General features: G+C 37.1%; 1 protein-coding gene across 2 annotated transcripts; it reads right to left on the reverse strand.

Moving 5' to 3' along the window:
- Positions 1 to 11009: 11009 nt before the first annotated feature.
- On the reverse strand, positions 11010 to 23342 carry TRIP13 (thyroid hormone receptor interactor 13). 2 transcript variants are annotated; one of them, XM_021553382.4, is made up of 14 exons: positions 23225 to 23342; positions 22876 to 22978; positions 20468 to 20633; positions 20036 to 20165; positions 18772 to 18827; positions 17745 to 17835; positions 16413 to 16485; positions 15411 to 15474; positions 15072 to 15158; positions 14187 to 14293; positions 13384 to 13537; positions 13090 to 13202; positions 11870 to 11939; positions 11010 to 11306 (listed from the first exon to the last, which is right to left on the reverse strand). In XM_021553382.4, the coding sequence occupies exons 2-14, from the start codon at positions 22965 to 22967 to the stop codon at positions 11211 to 11213; spliced, it is 1299 nt and encodes a 432-aa protein (XP_021409057.3). In that variant the 5' UTR covers positions 22968 to 22978; positions 23225 to 23342; the 3' UTR covers positions 11010 to 11210. The 2 variants fall into 2 exon arrangements, with proteins under 2 accessions (XP_021409057.3, XP_085427710.1); XM_085571584.1 differs by lacking the exon at positions 11010 to 11306 and adding an exon at positions 11345 to 11724 and having other exon boundaries at positions 22876 to 23342.
- Positions 23343 to 23378: the final 36 nt, after the last annotated feature.

The raw sequence follows: 23378 nt of genomic DNA on the forward strand, positions 1-23378 counted from the left end.
CTAAAGTATTAACCAAAGTAGGAGCACTCTTCAGTCTAATTTCCTGTCAGCAGAAGAGAATTCCCCAAAATATATTTACAATACAGGATTTTGTGGCAGTTCTAACTGTACCAAAAATAAACTTTGCAATGCTTATTCCACAATCTGATATCCTTTGGCTGTGACTCCCATCTCATTATTGAAAGTTTTGATTCAAATAACCAACACCATTTTACATTGACTAAAACTAGTGAGCAAAAATTTTCTAGATAAAGTAAGATCTTCACATACAGTTGCCTCGTTATTTTGCTGGGCAATGTGAAAGATGATCTCTCAATGTGAGAGCACTGTGAGAGCAAAAGGATAACACTGCTGACTCTCATCAGTGAGATGTACGGGTAGCCCCAGTGACTTCCCTCCTGTGCACAGGGTGGCTGTGGAAGATGCCATGGCTCCAGTGACACCCCATTTTTTCATCTGTTACACAGAAATAGTACACAGACGTGTATGAAACATCTGGTTCATGACTCAGAAGGAAGTATTCAGAACTTTTTATTTCATTAAAATATGAGAAGTAAAATTAACTTTACAAAGCCTTCCAAATAAATTCTGAGATGGCAGAGGAATCACTTGCAGGAAATTGATTTGCTTTCCACTGAAAAAAAAAGTGGTTGTGTGCTTTTAGTTACCTTTTACTTTTGATTAAAGAAAGCAATAGCAAAAAATTTCATAGAGTTTAATGAGCATGTGCAGGGCTGTATCCTGGGAAAAATCAAGCTGGCACACAGTTTCTGCCTATTGCCTCCCAAAATTTCTTTCCACTACCACTACATATATTAGTTACCCCACTGAGATTTAGGAATAGGCCAGCAGGAAAATTTCAATGTCTGTAGTTTCTCAAAGACTTGAGCAACTGAAGATTGAGAGCAAGACCAGAGTCAAGTGGAAGGTAAGGACAGCAATTCACAGCCAGAGGCAGCATGTAGGCAAGACTATAAGAGTCAGCACTAAGTTGGGTTTCAATTGCTCTGAAGCAAAAGCCTAGGTGAAAACCAAAGCCTAGAAATGAAGTTTCCATTAGTACAAATCTGCTCATGGCCTTTCATCAGTTCTCATACACATGACTCTTCTGTGACTTACTAAACTGGCAAAGAGTTATTCTGTTCATTTTTGCTGTGCAAGTAAGAACATTTGGCTTACAGCATGAAAGCTGAGAACCACGGTCAGGAAGAATTTGCATGGATGTACAGCCAGGGGCACCAAGAGGAGGATGGAAAGACCATTTATTTTCTTTATTTTGACCGGTTTTGAACATCCCAAGAAGCCTGTCATGCCCAAAACTCTGGCCACATATGAGACAAAATAAAGAAAACAACATAAAAATTATTCCAATTTAAGCAGAGTCTTTCAAGCAAGTACTTAATCTTACACTGCATATTTACAAATTGAATAAGCACAGTAAAATGAGTAAAGAACTATGGATCTTTTCTTCATGTCTGATAAATCTATAAATAGTCAGAAAAAATATTTTTGAAAAGGGTGACTGGTCCCACCTTCCCAGGTCTCTGGCAGTGTGCAGTGTATGACAGAAAAAGGAAAGATCTCTAAAAAATCAAACAGGTTACAGCAGATGGATGCATTCCTATTACAATCTGTTCTCCCCAAGATCACTGTGAGGCACAGGAGCAAAACAGCGTGTGAGAGTTTCTTGCCTGCAAATAAACAGAAGGTTTCTTTCACTACAGCTAATGCCTCCCATTTTCTTGCTATGAATATTAAGGATACAGGAATTTACTGGCTTGTCTGAATAAACACCACATGTGCAGCTGTACTAAATATGTTAGCAGTGCACAGAGTAGAGCAATTTTATACAATGTGTTAGCCATGTATAAAATACATGCAGTCACTATACCTATGTGTAACTCAATACGTTATTTATTACAATACTCATACATTCTCATCTGTAACTGAGAATTAAAAAAGGTTGATCATATTTAAAAATCATAAATAGTCTTTCACCCTCATGTATACTGTGTATTAGTTATATGTTTTACAGGTGTTTGTGATCAGAAAAATCCATGAGTCAGTCATTTAGTCAAGAAATACAGTGATAATTTTACTGGTGCTTGACATAAAACAAAAGTGATTCTTATAGACTAGCTTTTCCTGGGGATCTACAGAAGCAATATCCTGTAGCTGTACTTATTAGAACATCCATTTACTTTGTCACTTCACAGTGGCTTGATACACTTTCAGGATCTAGATTTTCTGAATTTCCAGAACAAACCTCAATAGGAAAAAAACAAATATTGTTTCTTAATTTAGTAGCAATCTTTGTATTCTTTATATATTAACACAAATCTTCTTGCAATTATTTGTAAGAATTGAAAACATCTTTTCAAAGAGATTGAAGTTGTTGAATAAACTGATTATTATCAATAAATATGTTGATTAAATTGTTAACAATATTCCTGTTGCCATTCCTATCTGCTGTCATACTCCAGTCAATCAAAGATTTAATACAAGAAAAGAACAAAAATCAAAATAAATTTTATTAGTTTGATTTCATCTTGAAATAAGTAGTGGTCATCTAAGGGTTTTCTTTGCATAGGGACAGAGAGGGAATTTTAAAGACCATTTGAAGACATTATATCTTCCTTCTTCTTCTGTCCAGGCTCACTCTTCTGAAAAACTGTTCTCTTTAATTGACTAAGAAAAAGAAGTTCTGTAAAAGCACAGGAGTACCCATTCAAAATGTTCAAATTTGAAAATATATTAAAAATTCAAATATATATGATTGCTTTGAGACAAGGATTCTCATGAAGTCAGAAAACAACACAGAAGTCAGCGTATGCCTAACAGTTTGCAGCTCAGGTAGCACAGACACAACATGGTAAAGAAGAATGAAATAAAGCTCTCTGATTTTCCTTCAGGGAGGTGAGTACAAAATACATCTCCTTATCTTCTTCATGGGCAGAAAATATGCAGGTGAGGCCTCAAATTCCATTCCTGTGTGTCCACTGTGTGAAATCTCAGCAGTCTCAGCTTTGTAAGGACCTGTGTGTATTTCAGAGCTAATTGCAAGAACCTGGTCCAGGATTGCTCTTCTGTATGTGTGGGAGTGAACAAATGCATTAGGCAGGGGGGCTAATTGCTTCAAAACTTCTTTCTTTGGAGATACTCAATAAGCAATCTAACCTAAATTGGTCCTACCTTGGGCAAGGGATTGGACCAGTTGACATCCAGAAGTCTTTTACAGTATGAATTCTTGGGAGGGTCTGTGATTCCACAGGGATTTTTGGAGGGGCAGAAGAAGGTAAGGGCCTATTCACCACACTGCCAACATGCAGTCCTGAGGTCCATGAGCAGAGAGAACCTCCCAGCAGGAGACCAATACCAAGTCTGCCTTTTACATGTCCTTCAGAAGATGACATTTGTATCAAGAAACTGCTCTTATAAAGCCCATCCACAACCACAAAGAAACTGATATTTTCTGGGAAGTATACGTTGCATGTTTGGAATGAGATAAACACAGAAACCGGGCTGGGATTGTGATAGGTTAGAGTGTAACAGGAATGTAATAGGCATCAGCAGATGTGAGGTGTACTCACATGAATGGTGCTGCAGTACTCTTTAGATAAAGATTAAATAAACTGTTCAAAACTATTTAACAGTCAGTAGCAAGGCCAGGCATTAGCAATTACAAAACTAGGAATTATCCAGCTCAAACATAGCAATCACATTACCTGATTTTCTTTTTATAAAAATACTTAGTATTCTGTTGAATAAAGCTTGAAAAACAATGATGTAACAAGCCACGTGCAAATATTCACAGTAATCATACAGTTTTATTTCAGTAAATCAATAAAAAGTATTTAAAATACTTTAAAATGCAATTTAGTTAATCTCTTTGGTAAATGCTTGCTGAGCACTTCAGCTTCCCAGACAGCAGATGTGGCTGATTAAAAACAGGAACAGTAACAAAGAGTCTATACACACCATACTGTGCTGTTACAAGTACTGCAAACTAAAGAACAGTGACTGAAGTCGTAGAAGAAGAATAAAGCCAACAAAGGGAAGAAAAAAATGTTGTATTTATTTGACAGATGAACCTTCAGAGATGAAATTTGGATCACCTCCTATTTATATATCTGACTAATTGCCTTCAGAAGGTTACAAATCTAGCCAAGGATGTGGAGAAGATTCTACATTAGACAAGGGTCCAAGTATTTAAACTATTGCAACAGTTGTAGAGCAGGTTTGCAGGCAAACCTATGTCCATTGGAGATCTAAGTTTTTCAAAATGCAGACACTACACTATGAAGGGCATCTGGCATGAATCCATTTAGTTGTAGCGGGCTGATGCCACCAGATAGGAGTCAGGGCTCTGAGTGCTCTAGAGTCACCTTAATGGCACAGAGTCCCCAGATGTGGGGCCTCACCACAGTCCAGGATAGGGGTTCAATCTTGCTACTGGTTGTATGTGTGAATGTGCAGCTGCAGGAGGTTTGCATCTGGCAGCTTGGGACAGGAGGATTTCCCCCAAAAAGAAAGCCTAGAATTGTATACCTTCTAGCATACTCCCCCGCCCCACCCCACCCCCCACCACCACCAAAAAAAAAAAAAAAAAGGTAAAATTGGTGTCTGTGTTTGTGGTGGTTTTCTGTTTGGTTGTGTTTTTTTTTTTTTTCTGGTTTGGTTTTGTTTTGTTTTCTATGTGTTGGTTTTTTGTTGTTTTTTTTTTTTTTTCTCCCAAGCCAAAGATTGTTGCTATTGTTTTCTCACTTCTTTGATCAAAGCCTTAGCAAAAAGTTAATGGTTCAACAAAAATTCACCAATTCTGTTTCTAATTAATAACTTTTTTTTTTTTAAATGAGAAACCTGTTAATACTTATTGTCTTAGGAAAAGACTAAGCCCTGATGTGGATAATGAAATTCTGATTTGGTGTATAAAAACTTTAGAATAACTGCATCTGACTCTTGGTTTCCTAGTCAAAGGAGCCATTAGTCAATATGAATCCTCTGTTCCATTGAGAGCTAGATTACCTCAAAGGTTCAGTTATTTAGCTATATGAAAACTTGACGTAATTTACTGTTACATTTTAGAAGTGTTGGTCCGCATTGTATTTAATATTCAATCTACAAATAATTGAAAATTAGAGTAATAATTGGCAGCAGGTTAATGCAAAAAAGAAGGCTTTCAGAAAAGCAAATGCTGTTCTAGTTCCCATGGCACCATTCCCAGTATTTGTTTTACACTCTGGAGGGAAAAGACGAAAGCAGAACAAATGTTAAACCTCCCACACAAAATTCTTGAAGTAATATTATAATTCCTCCTAAGGCTCCAGCCTCGCTGTCAAATTGAGTTTTCTGTCAAGTTTCCAAATCCTTTTATTGAGAAAGGATAATAATTATAATCATAAAAGTTTAAGTTGATGAGTTTTTACTAAAATAGTTAAGCTGCAAATTCTCATTGAAAAACCTTGTAGATTCATTCATTTAATTTGCACGGTATGATTACCACAATGAGAAAGTCTCATATACATATATATATGTGTAAATGCATTTTTTGCTTAATTATCATCTTCATGGGAAAATTACTCATTTATATCAGCAATCACAGTAATTATTCATAAAAATGATCTCAGTATTTATTGCTCCCATGAATTCCTCACTTGTGCAGATATTCTCTTCTGCACTTTCCAATGATGTTGTACAACTCCTGATGTACTGCCATATCATTTTTCTTATCCATTTAGCTGATTGTGCTTTCCATAATTCCTTGGGCTCAACAAGAACCTTCCTAGAATGCTCAAGAACTTTTTTTTTTAGATTTCTGTTCAGCCATGTTTATGCCTTTAAGGAGAGGAAATGTTAGCAAAGTTCACTTTATCATATTTTATTTGTAAATGCATTTTCAATACTGCAGTCCTTGGTATTCACAGAAATTAATTTTTAATTTGGCACCCAAGTGGTGCCACAGATCTTTAAATACTGAAATAAAACCATACAACTTATCTGTTGTATGGCATTGTCAGGAGATATGCTGAATGATTGAAGAAACAGAAAGCAACAAAAGCAACACAAGTAGGTTACTAGCTGGAAAAACACAAATAGCTTCTCTGTGCATGCATGACAATTCTTCTGTTGTCATATGGTTAGATTCCATTAGAAACTCACGTCTTGCCTATACTAACTGCAAGAGAAGAATGCAGAGCACTCAGATGAGATGATTTACAGAGGATGTGTTAAATAGATGAAACAGCTGCTTAAAGAAAATTTGCTGCAAGAAAACTCTTTTAGACAGTTACAGTCTTTGGACCAATGTCCTTTAAAAACCCTACCTTTGGCACCAAATGTGAAGCAGAGAAATAGTCTCCTGCATCCCTAGGGACTTAGAAAAGTACTGAAGTACTTCAAACAGGTGTTTTTCAGGACTAGAACCCGTCAAGGTTTTTGGGGTGTTCCCATCACCAACCTTTATTACTTTAAAACTATTTGCCAGAAGTCTCTAACTCAGATAATATTTCACCAGATTTGGTTGCCTCTAACATCACCCCATAGACAGCTCTTTGCAATCCGAGGAAGATGAGTCCACAGGCTCTATCTGAATAGAATTTACATTCTGTCTGAATCCTTCAGCTGAATGATAAACCAGTACACACTAATATGTTTACTAGTGCAGGTTAGTTACAGACTAGACAGAGTTTAAAGGCAAGATTATTTAAACTACCCTCCAAAAACCCAACCAACCCCCAGCTTTATACCAATAAAATATATTTATGAAAATAGTTGCTAGAACTGGAAACAGTTGCAAAAAAGTTAAGCTTACATCTTACTAAACAGCTAAATATTTGATTTAGTTTCAAAGTCTGTTCTACATTTCACTCAGCTAGAAGAGCTGTCAGGACAATCTTATGGCCATGAAGTCTTGGGCCTACTTTCTTAGACAAACTTGGTCCCCTAGCTACCTTTTTTCCTAGTGGGAAATATCAGCTGGGAACTGTTCCCTTTTGGGTGCACTTCTATTTATGACAGGTCCCAGAAATTGTATTTGTGCAGTAAGTCTGTCTTAGAATGAGTTTAACCAAAATGTTTAACAAAGTAATTTGATGACTTCCCAGTCCTCTAAAGAAAGGCTGTTCTTCCAGGGTTAGTCTTTACTATGGAAGAAAAAAAAAACCCAACCAAACAACAACAACAACAACAAACAAACAAAAAACCCCACAAAAAACCCACCCCCAAAACAACAACAAACAAGGAAAATATCAAAACAAAAACCAGCAAAAAACTCAAATATTTTCAAACCAAAATCTCTTACTGGACAGCTCTAGAAACTGCCAGCACAAGAGGGTATAATTAAAAATCACTCAGGTGCTCTTCCAGCAAAACTGAGTGATGCCTAAACACTTTCAAGAGGCCTCCACATTTGAAAACCCTGCCAAGTGCTGTGAAGCATAAGTGAGCTCTGAATGGATATTCTTTCCTTCCTGGGATTCTCTTTTCCTAGTTACTGTGATTGAGGAGCTCCAGTGGACAAATGCAGGGAAGCTTCAAACAACCTCTGGCTCAAAAATCCTTTCCCTGGACCAAGCCCTACCATGGAGCTCTATCAAATCAAAAGAATGACCTAAGCCTCACAGTGATATTCAGAATCTTTCAATCAGACTGGAGAATCACAGAACAGTTTGGGTTGGAAGGGGCCTGCAAAGGTCATCCAGTCCAACTCCCCCAACATGAACAGTGACAACATTGATTGACGCTTCTTACCACCAATGCCCTATTTTGTAATATCCTAATCTTTGAAGTATGCAGGGAAATGGATTAATAGTTATTGGAGTCAGTAAGCCAGCTCTTAATAGTCTGAAAGACTCATAAAGGTCAGAGGGTATTGTAATTAGTTTAATTGCATCTGTAACTATAAGCTCAATTTTACATAGAAATATAGCAAATTCCTGTCTCTATGTGATGTCAAGATGTTTGAAAAAATGGGATTCTGCAGTTTAGTTGGCAGCAGATGGTCAAACCAGACAGTCCTTGTAACAGAGTGTCCTTGACTGGTGGTTTGCTTTGCATTGGTCTTAATCCTCCCCAGGCTGTGAAGCCCAAATCATGGTTTGACACCAGGACCACATATTTGCAGAGGGCAAATAATTTGCATATTTAAGATGATGCTGAGCTCTGTTAGAATGAAAAATTGCCAGCCCACAGTCCCTCAAGCAGCATTTGCTGTGAGGATCTTAAGCCACCATGGCAACCAGAAGCGTCATTCTGCAGCCCCTTTGGAATGGAAGCATAGCTGTGTGCTTTAAGATGAGGGCCTTCCCTGGGAGCAGAGTGATTTTTCTTCATATCTGGATTCCTTAGGAGGCTGAGGCGTAGCATTATTCCTCACAGATTATTAATTGGAGCAAGGTAAATGCCCTATTTAATGATCAATGATTACCTCAGATGGCTTAATTTGATGATCATTCTCTCTAGCAGCAAAAATCCTTCAATATATTTCCAGGACAGCTCTTCACTTCTTCCCCAAAGCTAGAACTCCAGAGCAAACTACAGTACAAATATTTCTACAGTTCTAATGACTACAACTTATTCCTATGCCATAACAAAAGAAATCTGAGAGAAATAAAATTTTCTTGGAAAAGAGCATCTCCCCAGTCTAGCTTGCTGCATATTGCTAAATGCAATACCAAGCCTTTGTTGATTTCCAAAACTTTGCTTTAAAATCATCCTGCTGTTCTCAGTGGCCTCAGAGAGGCCTTGCCTCTCCTACCCTGGGCTCTAATTAAAAGGTTCAATGCTGCACCAATAGAGACCCATGAAAATAGGATCATTGGAAATGAGTATTTCTGCAGGTTCGAAGTTTCAGAGAGTTATTTAACCTTTAAAATAAACTGTAGAAAAATCACTGTCTTTGCATAATTTCCAGTGAACAAATTGGGTAATAAAATCCTTCTGTCTTCAACCTCCTCTACCCCAATTTTTAAAATCTTGCCATAGGATCTGGATCAGAAATGAACAAATTTTGCTGCTTGGAAAAACATTAGTCATGGAAACAACCCATAAAAATAAGCTGTGCTCAGCTTATTTGCTCAGTCTATATTTGATTTTTCCAAGAAAAGGAAAAATATTTTACTTTTCTATTTCAGGATTACTTAACTCTTCTAAAATCCCACACTTTAATATGCTTATGCTGAAAGTCTTTGCATTCAACAGGCTCAATATTTCATCATCTGTGCTTATAGTGATCTAGATCCCAGATGTTTTTCTAAACCCACCAGCCACTGGATGAGATGGTAAAAGTACACTACAAAATAAGTTCTGCTGCAGCATAGAGAACTCACTGCTTTTCATCTTTGGATCAAATTCTGCAAGTTTCCTTTTATTAGGCAACACATTTTAAATTCTATAATTTTTCTGTAAGGCCAAGCAGAGAAATTCTATGGTGTTAGATTACATTATAGCTGACATTACTTCTTGAAGAGGGATTTTCACTGCAGCAAAGTCTTGCTCATTAGGGCTTGCGAAACTTTCAAGTCAGCATTCCCATTCTCACATGACTTGCTAAATCTCAAGGATTCATTTTTGCCATCTAGTGGCTTTGAATAGAATGTAAAGAAATTTGCTAATGACAAAGTTGAAAATTGTCTGTGATAAAAGATGGCAGTTTTAATTTACGGTTATATTTGAAAATATATTTATACCTGGAAAAGAGTATTCCCTCCACGTAACCTAAATGAACACTGAAAGAAAATAGGATTAATGTGTGGTCACTGAGACTGTGAAAAAAACAGCTGAGGTTACTACATTGGAGTGTGGGATTGAGTTGCACTGACATAGGGGAGAAGGTTACTCAGAGGACTCCTCATATCCAATGTGTCTTTTCTTATGGCACTACTGGAAATTTGTAAGACAAGCCAAGCAGATCTCTTCTGTTGCCCACCTCCCTTCTATTTTTAGGGGGTGGATGCAAATAATATTTAACAAATTATTTCCAAAAGCAGTATAATGAACAGACACTTAGGCTTAACAGAGGTTCTTTTTACATACAAATAGATGCCATAATAAAAAATTAATAGAACTTCGCAAGTTCCATTAAATTTTTAACCCAGTGTACAGTGTTCATTAATAACTGTAACTCTGGATAAAAATATTTCATTTTATGAATGTTTAATGTAACATTGATTTAAAAGATAAAAATAAAGAAGCAATAAAATACTAAAGTATTTCAACACCAAAAGCTAGGAGGCATCTCTGAACTGGATATCACTAACTTGAATCACTCCATTTTCTCTTAAAAAAACTATTCTGGAAACTCCCTTGACATTTAGAAACATGGAATAGTTTGGGTTGGGACCTTAAAGATCATCTAGTTCAAATTTTCACCACTCCCATTGGCAGGGCCCTTCCCATTAGTACAGCTTCTTTAGAGCCCCAACCACCCTGGCCTTAAACACTTGCAGAGATCAAGCATCTACAGCATCTCTGGGCAGCAGTGCCAGTGCCTCACCACCCCCACAGCAAAAAATTCCTTTCAAATATCTAATCGAAACCAACCCTCTTTCAGTTTAAAATTGCTCCCCCTTGTCCTATCACTGCACACTCCTGTAAAAAAGTCCCTGCCTCTCTTTTTTATAAAACAAAACCAAAATATATTTGCATTTAAAGATAAAACATTGTAATTATACTTCATGGAGAAAACATGGTCTACATCCTTTCAAAAATACAAAAAACCCCAAAATTTTACAAAAGTTGTTTACAAAATGAGATCTCAATTTATAATTCTGTGACCTCCTGATTTTAAATTTTTGAATCTGATGTAACTGAACTCCATAATATTTTATATTACATCTTAATAAAGAGATGTCAGTATGAAAGACCTGCTGTGCCACTGAGCACTTTGAATTCTTCCCAGTTTCATGTCTGTTATTTCAGATGCATGGATAGAAAGTTAGCAATTAAAAACAGGGAACAGAAGCCTGCCCACTTTTAGTAATGGCAAAAGACAGAAATTGACTTAAAAGAAAAACCTTTTACAATCCTTTTATTAACATTTAAAATAAAGGTTTCTGAAATATGTTGTGAAATTTCTTAGTTGTTTATTAATGAGCATTTTGAAAAACCAATGAGGCATTCCAGGTTTAATGTACATTTTACTTTACAAATGCATAAAAGTAGCACAACTTGTATGAAAAATATAATACAGTCAACTACAAAACAATATAGTATCACACGCAGTCTGCAAGATTCTTTTTTTCTTCAAATTGTTTGTCTACTGCAAGTGAAAGGGCCTGAAGAAAAGTTGACATTGTGACACTGGGGGACTGAAAATAAGAGAACATTTTATTAGACACACCACAGCAATAGGCAGACATAGTATTTTACACAAAAATCACAGTATTTAAAATAGAAATATTTTAATTTCATGTTACAAAAATTGCAAAATGCTATAAATCATACTGCAAGTTATTTAAAATCAGCTAGCACAGCAAAGTCAAAGTCAACCTGTGTGAAATCTTCAGTCACAATACTGTATACTTGCTTAGAAAAAGGTTTTTAACAAATTATTATTTAAAAAGTGGTAGAGGTTTGGGGTTTTTTTCCAGCAAGAAATAAGGGCACCAATATTAATGTTCATTTATTTAATTAAAAGTAGAATGCTCTTGGGCAGATCAATCCCACCTGTCTTCTTCAATCTCATTTTGTATTATGGACAGCATATAATTGTTTCAGTCTACAAAGCTGCAGACACAAGTGCAATTTAGATTAAAAGGGAGGTTTGGACCAATCTTTTGTTTCAGGCAGTGTCAGTTGTCTTCCTGGCTGTCTTGAACTCTAACCAAAATATAATGAACAGAATAAACTCGATTGAATATAATGAACTTACTTGAATATAAAGTGCATGTGCTAGGAAAGGAAGCTTTCTCAGGACCCGGCCACCAAGACCTTCACTTTTTCTATGGTAAAACAGAGACAAGCGCTGCTTAAATGCTAAATATCCATTCTTAAAAGAAGGCCTTTCCTTTTTCTGTGTTTCTCCATTAAGTGCTCTAAAAGAATTTTGGGTGACAATTTAACAGGTCACCTGCATGTCTTTTAGCAGGAGCAGGGAGTGAACAGACAAATTCTGCTTGTGGGAGGCTACACAGCAGAGTACACAGCATCAGCACAGGTACAGCTGCCTGGCAATGCTTATATCAGGTCCTTCATATTGCTGTGCCAATCTCATGAATTTGGGGGGATGTCTACCACAGCGTGGTATGGACACAACCACTTTTGGAAGGACTGGGAAAAAAACTGGTTTGAATGCTGAACCTTATGGTTACTGCCTGTCTCCTTCTACCCACCATTTACACCTTCACCTCACCCACGTTGTGTATGTTAGCATCTTCTCCAAGCACTGTTCTGTATGCATAAAATGCAAACCTCTGTGCCTGGAAAAACTTACTTTTACTTCACTCCTCACTTGTTAAGACTGCATACTTCAGGAACAAAAAGAAAACACACTTTGCAGACTTTATGAATATTATTTTCTTCCATAGGGACCAGTACTTTGGAAAAAAACATTGCTTGATATTGTGAATATAATTTTTATTGTTTCAAGAACTGTTATGTTGCAGTGAAAGACCATTTGCTCTATCAGCATATTCAGCAAACCACAACACTATCTATTTACACTTTACTACCTTCCTGCTTGTTTCTCTCCGCTTATATCTCCATGCTAAATACTGATCTAGCAGATGGCAAGGCATTTCAAAACACTTTATTGGTAGGACCTAAGGCACATGCTATTTCTGCTAAAGTGCATTACAATTCCCAACATCCACTGAAACTTAAGGCTAATCCAGCAACTTGTCTTTTAAGAGAACTTAAAATGGCAGAGCATAAACCAGAAGCAGTACTAGGCCAAGTCAGATCTGAGACCACAAAATGTTAGCAAATTGCGATTGCTTCCACTTCTTGTGCCCTGAAGGTTTTTGCACTACTTAAAACAGAAAAAAATTGAGCTGTTTCAGATCTCCAGTTATTAGGAAATTTGGTTACTTTTACACATCATTCCATAACTCAGTATATACGTATGAAAAAAGTAAAATTTCAGAATCTTACCTTGAGATTTCTTTTAGTACAAGGCTTAACCTTGACACATTATTTTCTATGAAGCCGATCATCTCAAGCTCTCTGAGTGTCAGAAGCTGCTGTCGAGGATATATTATTTGACACTAGAAATGAGAGTTAAACATTGTTGTATGAAAAGTAAGTGCATTCAAAATTAAATTTTACAGTAAGAGTGGAAATAAAAAAAAGGAATGAAATTTATGTATTTTTGTTACTTAGGAAGTACGACTAAAATGCAAAATTTGCTAAAATATGACATTTTACAGTTTTGCTTTCAAGTATTACCTTCATCAGTTCTTCCAGGCAAGAAAGATATATTCTAAATATTGCTGCAGTAGATGGAGGTCCAATGTATTGTTTTATGTCAGCCCTGTCTACAAAGGCCATGTCAATTTTTTCTGTAATATTTGAAGTAGTCAGGATAACTACATTGGGATACCTTCAAGACAAAAACAGATTTTTAGGTCACATGTAAAAGATTTATCTCCTTTTGTGACTGGCAAGTTGAGATCTTCCTTCCTGTGATTTAAATAATTTTATGCAATAAACTGTCACATCATTCTTGTCAATCAGGAATTACATTAAATGATCTGAAGCTCTTGGCCAGGTATCACAAGAATATTTCAAGGCATAGTCTCTTTCCTTCAGCTGTTTCTCAGTTGTCCACAGTTCCTCTAATTCTATTTCAGAAGTGATATATGGTAACTATCTAGAACCTACTGGCATAGCTTCTGACATACACAAAGTAGATTATGAAAAGAACTGTAAATTTGAACCTTTAATCAATATGTTTTATATTTCAATTTTGATGTGTTTCTCCAAGCAGATATCATGATGCTCTGTCCTTTTTCCTCTCCCTGTCTTTAGGGGAAGCATACTGTCCATAGATTTGATTGTTCACCCAGGTACCTGTAAAATATTGTGCTGGATTACTCGTATTTCTTTTCAAGATTAGCATCATGAACAAAGAATAACTATTCACTAACTAATCTGGTTTAGTATTCCAAGTAGGAATTGAAATTTAGCAGGAATAGGAAAACTGAAAATGTCAATAACCTTTTGCTGTTGCAATAATATGCAAACAATACCTTTTAATCTGGTCTATTTGTGTCAGTACAGCATTGACCACACGAATAGCATCTGAAGGCTCTGTGCCTGCCCTGAAGGCACTGCGGGCTGCTGTGAGGCTTTCCACCTACAAAAACCCAAACCAATCAACCAAAACAACAACAAAATCACCAAACAAGCCAAAAAGATTGCACTTTCGGAGTCCTGGGAGCAAACAGGTAACCCATGCAATACACCTTCAGATTCCTGTGCCTACTGTCTAAAACTTTGTCAAAATCTTTTGTTAGGTAGGCATTTCCAGGGAGGAAGAAAGACATGTCAAGGAAGCAAAGTGTAGTGAGGGAAATTCCTTTTTAGACTGCGGAATGGAGGCCAGTTTGCATTTTAAATTTTGGAGTGGGGGAAGAGGACACCACCAGAATAATGAATAGGTTGAATTTAGAGTGAGCTTCCCCATAGGAACTCCAATATAACAAAGCTAATAAGGTACATAGTTACTAAGCTGCTTTTGTATGCAAGTTTGAAGAAAATCTAACAACAATGAACTGAACCATATTCACATTTTTTAGAGCTGTACAAAAAATGTAAATAATACAAATCTGGGCTACTTTGATGTTTAAAACAATATACCACTTGTAAACATACAGCAGCAAAGGAAATTCCACCACGAAAGGTTTCAATTAATTTTCAGCTGGAATTTTCCTGCCAAGTCACACTATGTTCCTTCCAAACCTCTCAAATCTGCAGCAGTCAAGACTAAAGTTCACTCATCTGCACAATCATTAGCTTATGAAATAGCATAAATGTGCTTTTATTGTTCTTTATGAATGAGCACTATTGCAGCTCCTTCCCGTCAATTTCCTTTCTGCTATATTTAATATACAACAATGCTATTTGACTCATACCTCATCAATCAGTACAAACACAAGAGCATCTCGGTCATCAACTAACTCTTGGATCTTCTGGAACATCTTGGTTACAAGCTTGCCACTCTAGAAAGACATCATATGCATATTTTAACTATTTCCTTACCACACAACTTTTTAAGGCTCATCACATTTAAAGGTGTAAATGCCTGGGTTTTAAAGCAACTTTCCAATAAAACTTCTCTTTAAGCATTTTCAAACATCTTAATTATTCCTAACAATCTCTGGTGCACATATTTAGGAAACAAGTTAAACAGAATAATTACAGTTTAATTTCTAAAATATGTAGTTTATTTTATTAGGTACATCAATACATACCTCAGAAAACCACTTAGAGAAAAGGCTATGGCTGTTTATCTCAATTAATTGTCCGTACCTATACCTAAATTATGAAGAGAAAAAGAAGCATCAACTCCATTCTAAATAAAAATCAGAGATATCATTAACTTCTGTAAGTCTCATTCCTGACATTCTGACCCTGGAATTCTGTGAATTTATACTTTAAATTACTTACCTTTCAAAATATAATACCTGTTTTATTTGTATTATTTTTGTTGCTAGAACTTGTTACATTGCTGAAACTGTCACTAGAATTCTTATATTAAATTGCTATTAGAATTTCTTCATTAGAATAGGGTAACTCTTACCACGATAATTGCCTCATTCTTCTCTTTGTGTAAGCGTTTCTTCAGTATAGCAAGAAGTGACAAAGTATCTCAACCACACATTATACAGCCTGTGATTTTCATGCATTCAGTTTGTGCTAGAGTCAGATCATGCCAATAATTACACATTATTTATGCTATACCTTGTATTTTATATAACACTTATTTTTGTATATATATTTGTTAGGTTGCTGTGAACGTTTAAGCTATTTCTTATTACCTGTCTGATATACAAACTGACCTCTGCAGATTGTGGCATTCAGAGAATCTGAATACAAAATAAATTAGTTTAAAAAAATCACTACCTATTAAAACCAGGCTCTGTCAAACATGAAGATATAAAAACCAAAATACTCCTTGACCCTTTGCCCTTTAATACTCATTGATGTACAAAGTGAGCAAAAACTACTGTACTGCCACTGGAATGTCTTTTACGCACCTGGGACAAATACACATTTTACAAGGCCTTTAAATACCTTAATCAGTCTAGCAGATCAATTTTTTGCTAGCCTGGTGCACTACAAAAAAGACATATTAGTATCTTGCATTAAGTACAAGTTACTTGAAATGAAATATTAAATATACTTGGGCTAGTGAAAAAGAACCACTAAGTATAGGAAGCTAAAGTGAAAAATTTAAAAAAAAAAAAAATTACCTGTATGACAGTCGAATTGTCAGCTTCTGAGCCAATGCTTTACAGAGAGAAGTCTTCCCAGTTCCAGGAGGGCCTGATTTGAAATCAGATCCATACATTACACAGAGTCTGCATCAGATTGTTAATGACATCTAACCGATTTTTAACTACTTTATTTCATTACAGCACTAATTGTAGAGTAAAATCACAGCAGATAATGATTGCATACACCAGAGTATTTTGAGAAGATTGCTTCCTTGACTACAATCCTAGAGCTAATGCTGGATTTTATATTTGTGCAAAAACCATAAAGTTAAAACACTCAACAGCCAGAGAAGCAAAGGGTATCACCCCTGCAGGGCTAATACTCATCAGCATTCTCTATAATCAGTGCTATGCTCAAACTTTTATCTTCCTGAAACACACTCTTCTACCATGCAACACAGAAACATATCATGATCAGTTTCATTAGCTGTCCACTCCCCCAGAAATTTCTTCCTTGGGAAAACCCAGATCATCCTTGGAATTATGATCTGGGACAAGCCTTTTGGATTTGACTAAATACCCCATGGAAGAACCACAAAGACTTCCTCCAAGGAGGCAAGTACAAGCACAGTTACCAGATTATGAGTCTTGAAATAAAGTCTTTCAAACAAAAATATTTAATGCAGAAGCTTCTAACAAAACAAAAACATCTAAAATAAAAGCTTCTAAATTGACAGTTGCAACTTAAGTATAATCAAAAAATATTTCCATTATGATAATTTATTTTTGAATACCAGTCTTGATAACAAAATCAATGCAAGATACATTTTGCAAGAAAATGGATTCAGTTGATGCTAAACTAATTTGTAGTATAATCTCCACAGTAAGCTAGGACTGACTGAAGATTTCAGCTTCACTAAAATAACAGTAACTAAACTAGCAAGACCTGGCAACAGAACACAGTGTCAACACCACAACACAGATTGCCTTCCCAGTTTCCACCAAGTTTTTATAAAGCTATAACTAACAAAATAGTTAGTACTGCAATAGAACTTTAACTAATATATGCCTCCTAATATCTTCAGTATCTTCATTGTTTTTATTCATTATGTAAAAATGCAACAATATCACTTAAAATTAAGAAATCCACAACTGTCACTGCACTGTAAACTTTAGAATTTAAATTCATGCAGAATACAGAATATATGAATACTGATTTGACTCTGACATTACATTTCATCCACTATTGAGGCCCTGCTTTTGTATCACCTCATTTTACTACACAGGACTGCAGTACAAGTCTTTCCAGAAGGAAAGTATAAACAGATGTCCAATTAATCTACTTGGTTTAAAACAGATAATTTTTACCATGCAGCAAAACAACTCTGTTCCATGATATCAGGTTGCTGTCAACATTTTTGTCGGAAAATAATAATGTCGTCGTCACATAATCAAGTAGCTAAATGAAGAGGACAGATAGAAAAACACAAATTAGAGATATAACAGCAAATATAACCACAAATAGAATCAATATCTAATGATAACTATAGTGTACTCATAACAACAACAAAAAAAAGAGCCCATAGAACCCAAACATTCCCATGGTTTAAAGAAGGAAGATTTGAACTACTGCTGTAAAACTGTGATAAGTTTTAGCCATTAAAAGTAACCATTTATTTCTACCCATGTACACTTACACACAACAGTGATCAGCTTGCTGTTATTTAGTACACCAGCAAGTCTAATTAAACAGTCTTGTCATTTCACAGATGACTTTGAAAGCTGTTCCATAAATCAGACAAATGTGGATGTATTAATTGATATTTACCTTATAAATGAAGAAGTACAATCACTGGAATGTTTTGCTTTTCTGTATTTGGTTATAAGGACTTAAGTGAGAATCCTGTATCTATGGTATTACAAATAAGCTAACAATTTAATTATTTGTGTCTAAGAACTTCAGTTAGAAGCTGAATTTAACTATTTGTAGGTTTTATTTGTATCACAATTGCTAGATATCAGATTATAGTATTAGTGTTCTACAAGCTTTGGCAGTTATCATCACAACCTCTGATGAACAGACAGGATCTCCAAGCTAGATAATGACCCCATGGAAGTGTTTTGTTTCTTTCCAATGTCTTGCTAGCATTCAAGTGACAGGACACTCACCTTTGGTCAAATCACTGAGTATTTTCATGAACAGTAACAGTGCTTGCTGACATTACTGCCAAGCCCATTAACTGTTTAGCTGCTACCAGAAACAAAGTTAAACTCCCATTCCCTTCTGCCCAGCCTGCACCCATATCGCCATAGGATGCAGGAAACTTCAAACAGGCTTAATTTCAGCTCTTACTTCTCCTCAAGAAATTTTAATTGTTCTTCATTTCCAACTTACATTTGATTTTACTTCAGTGTCATAGATAAGACTTTCCCAAAGGCCATGGAATTCAGCTGCAAAAGAAATATGTTATATCCTGTTTAGGATAAATCAGTCTGGAAACCTCTAACTCATCATTGCAGCTGACCATAATCTGAAAACAAAACAGCTTTCAGATTATGGTCAACTAAAATGAAGAATTAAGAACACATACATGAAAACAAGTAAAGCATCTTGGGGAAAAAAAAAGTTATTTTTCTCAAAATGCAAACACCACTTTCTAACAGACAAATTCAGCATTTTCCCAGCTTCTATTTACTTCAATAACTGTGATGAAAAATTAATTTCTTAACATGAAATGAAAAATATCTTTCCTTCTATTCTCAGTAGAGGATGAACTTACATTTCACCAAGGGAACAATGAAAACTTGTGGTAGGAGGAATGTTCTAAGGCAAATTTTATCCATGTAGCTAAATAATGCATAAAAAACTAAAGTTGTCATTGGAGTATCAATCATTCCTAGCAGTTGGCTTCTAACTTTCAGCAAAGAAAAGCAAAAAAGACTGAACAACTATAAACCACAAAATTGTGGCAATAATGTCAAGGTATCAGATTTAACTCTTCCTGAAAAGTAATGTAATAGATAGTTAGGCATTTCACAACACGGAACAAGTAGGAAATGTTTCAAAACTACTGTCCCTCTGAGCTAAAGCTCACATCTGTGCTTCTCCTTTAGGCAGAGAATCCAACTTCCCCAGCACAAGACAGTAACAAGCAGGTCACAGGGGAAAGCCTGATTTTTTTTCCTCTCCAGAAGACAAGGACTAAATCTCTGTACTTTGTCTGTTTCATGCATAAGAGCAGTACTATCATGGGGGCTGGAAGCCAGCAGTGAGCTCTGGAAAATTAATATTTTAAGTGATAAGCTTCTTGTGGGTCTTCAAGTTAAATAAAACTTGAAATGCAACCACCAGTGTTAAAAACTTGCATGCTTCTGATTATGACTATATGTTTTAGACCACAAGATCAGTTATCTCCACACATCCACAAGAATTACAGAAATAAAGGATGTGTTTTGGAATCACCTGCAGCAGTTCAGTCAAAACCACAAAGGAAAAAAGTCCAAAATTATTTGTTCCATAAAGAAAAAGTCCAAACATAAATGTTCTATAGACAAACAATAAATATAAATAATACCTTTAATAAGTAACTATAAACACTTCTAGTCTTTGCAATATTTTCTTTATTGCTCTAGAGCTCCCAGAAATGCCACATAGGTACCTGCTGGTAGCATCCAGTGGTGAGCTGCAGTGATATCCTCATTCTCTTCTTCAAGATTTTCAGAGGTTGGTCCTTCTTCATTCAGATGAAAAATATGAAGAGAAAGAGTTCTTGTGCTCAGGTCAATAGGCTAGAATGAACATTAAAAGATTTGTTACCTGTCATATTTCTCATTCAAAGCTAGCTGCACAAAAGAAAGTTACAGTTCACAGCTGGCATTTATCTCTGAAGCCTACTACTTCTGTTTCAGACTTTACTAAGCAGTAACAAAAAAATTTAGCCACTTTTTCCTAGTTATACCAGTCAGCCCAAGAGGAGATACTGCATCAACCTATAGACCTTGTCTTGCTTTTGCCCTTAGGGCACCACCAGTCTACCCCCAACTAGTTCAGGGGCACATAAACAGAGGTGCATGTTCTTGACCAGGAATACCTGTCTGTCCTTCAGTTTCAGCTCTGTATCCACAATTGCCACAGACTGGACGTTGTTGTTAAGGAAAGGGTCATCAAACTCTGTCCACTTGTAATCACCAAACACAATGTTGTGTCTGTTCAACAGCTTTAAGACACTCATCCTAATATCTTCTTTCTTGGCCACACTAACAAGAAACAAACATCATTACTTTATGGCATTGACATTTATAAGGAAATTTGAATTTGTGTTAGAATGAATTATTTCATACATGAGGCCTTCATGGGAAACAGCTTCCATATCACACACCAAAAAACCCAACCAACCAACAAACAAAACGCCCAATCTAAAAAAAAAAAACCAACACAAAACACACCCAAACCCACTCAATCCTCCTCCAACATTCTACAGGAGAAAAGAACCTGTCAGTTTCAGTCTGTCTGCACAAGCAACAAGCTAGATAGTTGTTTTTAATTTGTGCATTAAAAAACACAATCCAAATAATACCACTTGCTCTGCTTGAGGACATATCAGGGGATACTGAATGAAACAGCTAGAAGACTTCAAGAATGGAAAGCAGTTATGCAATCTGTGTTTCAGTAAGACCCAGAAAGACTCAGAGCCAAATTACAGACTGAATTTGGTAAGCTTAGCTTGGAAGCTCCATTACACCATCAGGACAGTTAAAACATCAGGACAGGGACATAATATAAGGAGAATTCCAGAAGAGACAAAAACTACAGGAAAAGAAATATAATTTGAAGATTTAACTTAATTTTGCAACTTCAATCATCTATAACCAGCTCAAATTCTGAGTTTTCTGTTAACCCTGGCAAAAATAGCACAGTGGATATTTTACACCTTGATTTTTCTAACACCTCAGATATGCTCTCCTATATTCTCCAGATATCCAAAAATAGTAAGATAAGAACTGGATAATGGACAAGGAGGGTTGTCCCCATCCTGACTGTCCAGCTCAGAGGGCTGAGATTAGTATAAAGATTAAGCAGAACTGTCAGTAAGTTGGATGGGGAAAGGCATTGTGGTGCTATTAGCATTGGGACCAGCACTGTTTTTGCACCCTTGACAATGGGATGGAAAGTACCTGCATCAAGTTTACGAACAACACCAAAGCAGGGAGAACTGTTAGTATTCTGGAGGGCAGGGCTGCTCTTCAGAGGGACCTCTGCAGGTTGGCAATATGGTTTGACTGGAAGCTTTTGATGTTCAATGAAGGTAAACATGAAATCTTAGCTCTCATCCACTGCCCAGATAACAGAACAGATCAGAGGCCAACTGGATAAGATACAGTTTTGCAGAAAAGGGCCCATGGCTACTGTTGGACAAGTTGGCAATAAGCGTGCCCTTGCTACAAATGAGGACAACCTTATTTGAGGCTCTGCTACCAAGACTGCATATGTTAGAGAAAGCAACTGTTTCCGTCCACTGGCTTTGTAAGACCGCATCTGGAGTACTGTGAACAGTTGTGAGCACTGACACAAAAGAGACAAGGATAAACTGGGGCAAACCCTGAATGTGGCAAAAAACTTCATTGTGAGACTGGATGACGTGACCCACAAGGTGAAACTGAGCGAAGTTATTTGTTCAATCTTAGGAAGAGACACAGGTGAGGAAACGCCCAGGAGAGTACAGAGAAGGCAGAACTGGGTCCTGTGGGCTCTTGGAGGTGCGTAGAACAAGGCCAAGAGGAAACAGGCACAAGTGGCAGCAAGCAATGCTCTTATCAGAGACCTACTGATTTACTAAAATATGAACATTGATATCCAATTAAGACAGAAAAACTCTTTAATAGATTAAAGTTAGAAAGTGTATGTTTCTTGCAACGGCCGGGCAGTACATGGGATAATTCCTTAATGCACACTGCAAGAATCACAGGTATTACAATGCCTTTTTATTTACAGAGTCTTGAATATACAAAATATGAATGCATATTCGTATCCCTGTCACTTCCTCTGCTTTGCTCCGTATGCTAATTGGCAAAAAGGCTATTAAGCATGCGTAGTTTTGGTCCCTGAAATGAGTCGGGGGTCCATTTTGGGGAGGGGGTCTCCAAAATGAAGAAGTAAAATAAGCCTTCCTCGTTCTGACCATTCTACCTTTTCCATACATACGTGACAAATAAATCCTTGGTAGAACTTGTAGTTTCCTGTATTCAATGGGTCCCTCAAGTATGGGAAGTCTGCAATGTTTTTATGTCCCTGAGATCTGTTTATCACATTCTGTTTTTCATGACGAGCACAGCTACCCAAACATAGAATTGTCAAGCAATGAGTTAATAGATCCGGCTACTGTTAACTATGAAAAAAAAAAGACTATTTATCTGCCTCAGCTAACTCAGCAACATCTAATTTAACTACCATCTTAATTTTCCTAAAATGTTTGATGCTTCAAAATTAAAGTCTCATTACCTGCTCGACTTCTGGTGAATTTCCACATGGATCTGAACGCCGTCACACACGTTTGGGAGCGCTTGCTTCAAATCTCCAGCAGCGTCTTCCATCTCTCTCGCTCCTAGGGGAAAAGCGATACCAAAGAGAAGCGAATTCCAGCGGCTGCTAGACGCCCACGGCACGGACGGCCCTTTCCCGGTGCCCCGGCCAGGTGCACAGCGGCCCCGCAAAGAGCGGGTGCAGGATCGGGACCGGGATCCGGATGGGCACTTCCCTCCCTCAGGAGACGGCGGCGACGGGCTCGGGGCGCGGTCGGGCGCACGGACAGGCGGCTGCTCCCGCCCCAGCGCTGGAGACAGGGAATCACCTCAGGCAGGCACGGCCTCGGAGGCGACGCGCGGAGCGGCGCGGATTGCGAGCGCGGGCGAGCCTGAGGCAGCGGGCAGCCGCGGCGGCAGCCCCGGTTTGTAAAGGGCGCGCTGGGCGAGGCAGGGGCGGCCCCTCACCCGGATCTTCCTCCG

Source organism: Lonchura striata, chromosome 2 (assembly GCF_050655825.1).
Source record: "Lonchura striata isolate lonStrDom1 chromosome 2, ASM5065582v1, whole genome shotgun sequence".
Lineage (NCBI taxonomy): Eukaryota > Metazoa > Chordata > Aves > Passeriformes > Estrildidae > Lonchura > Lonchura striata.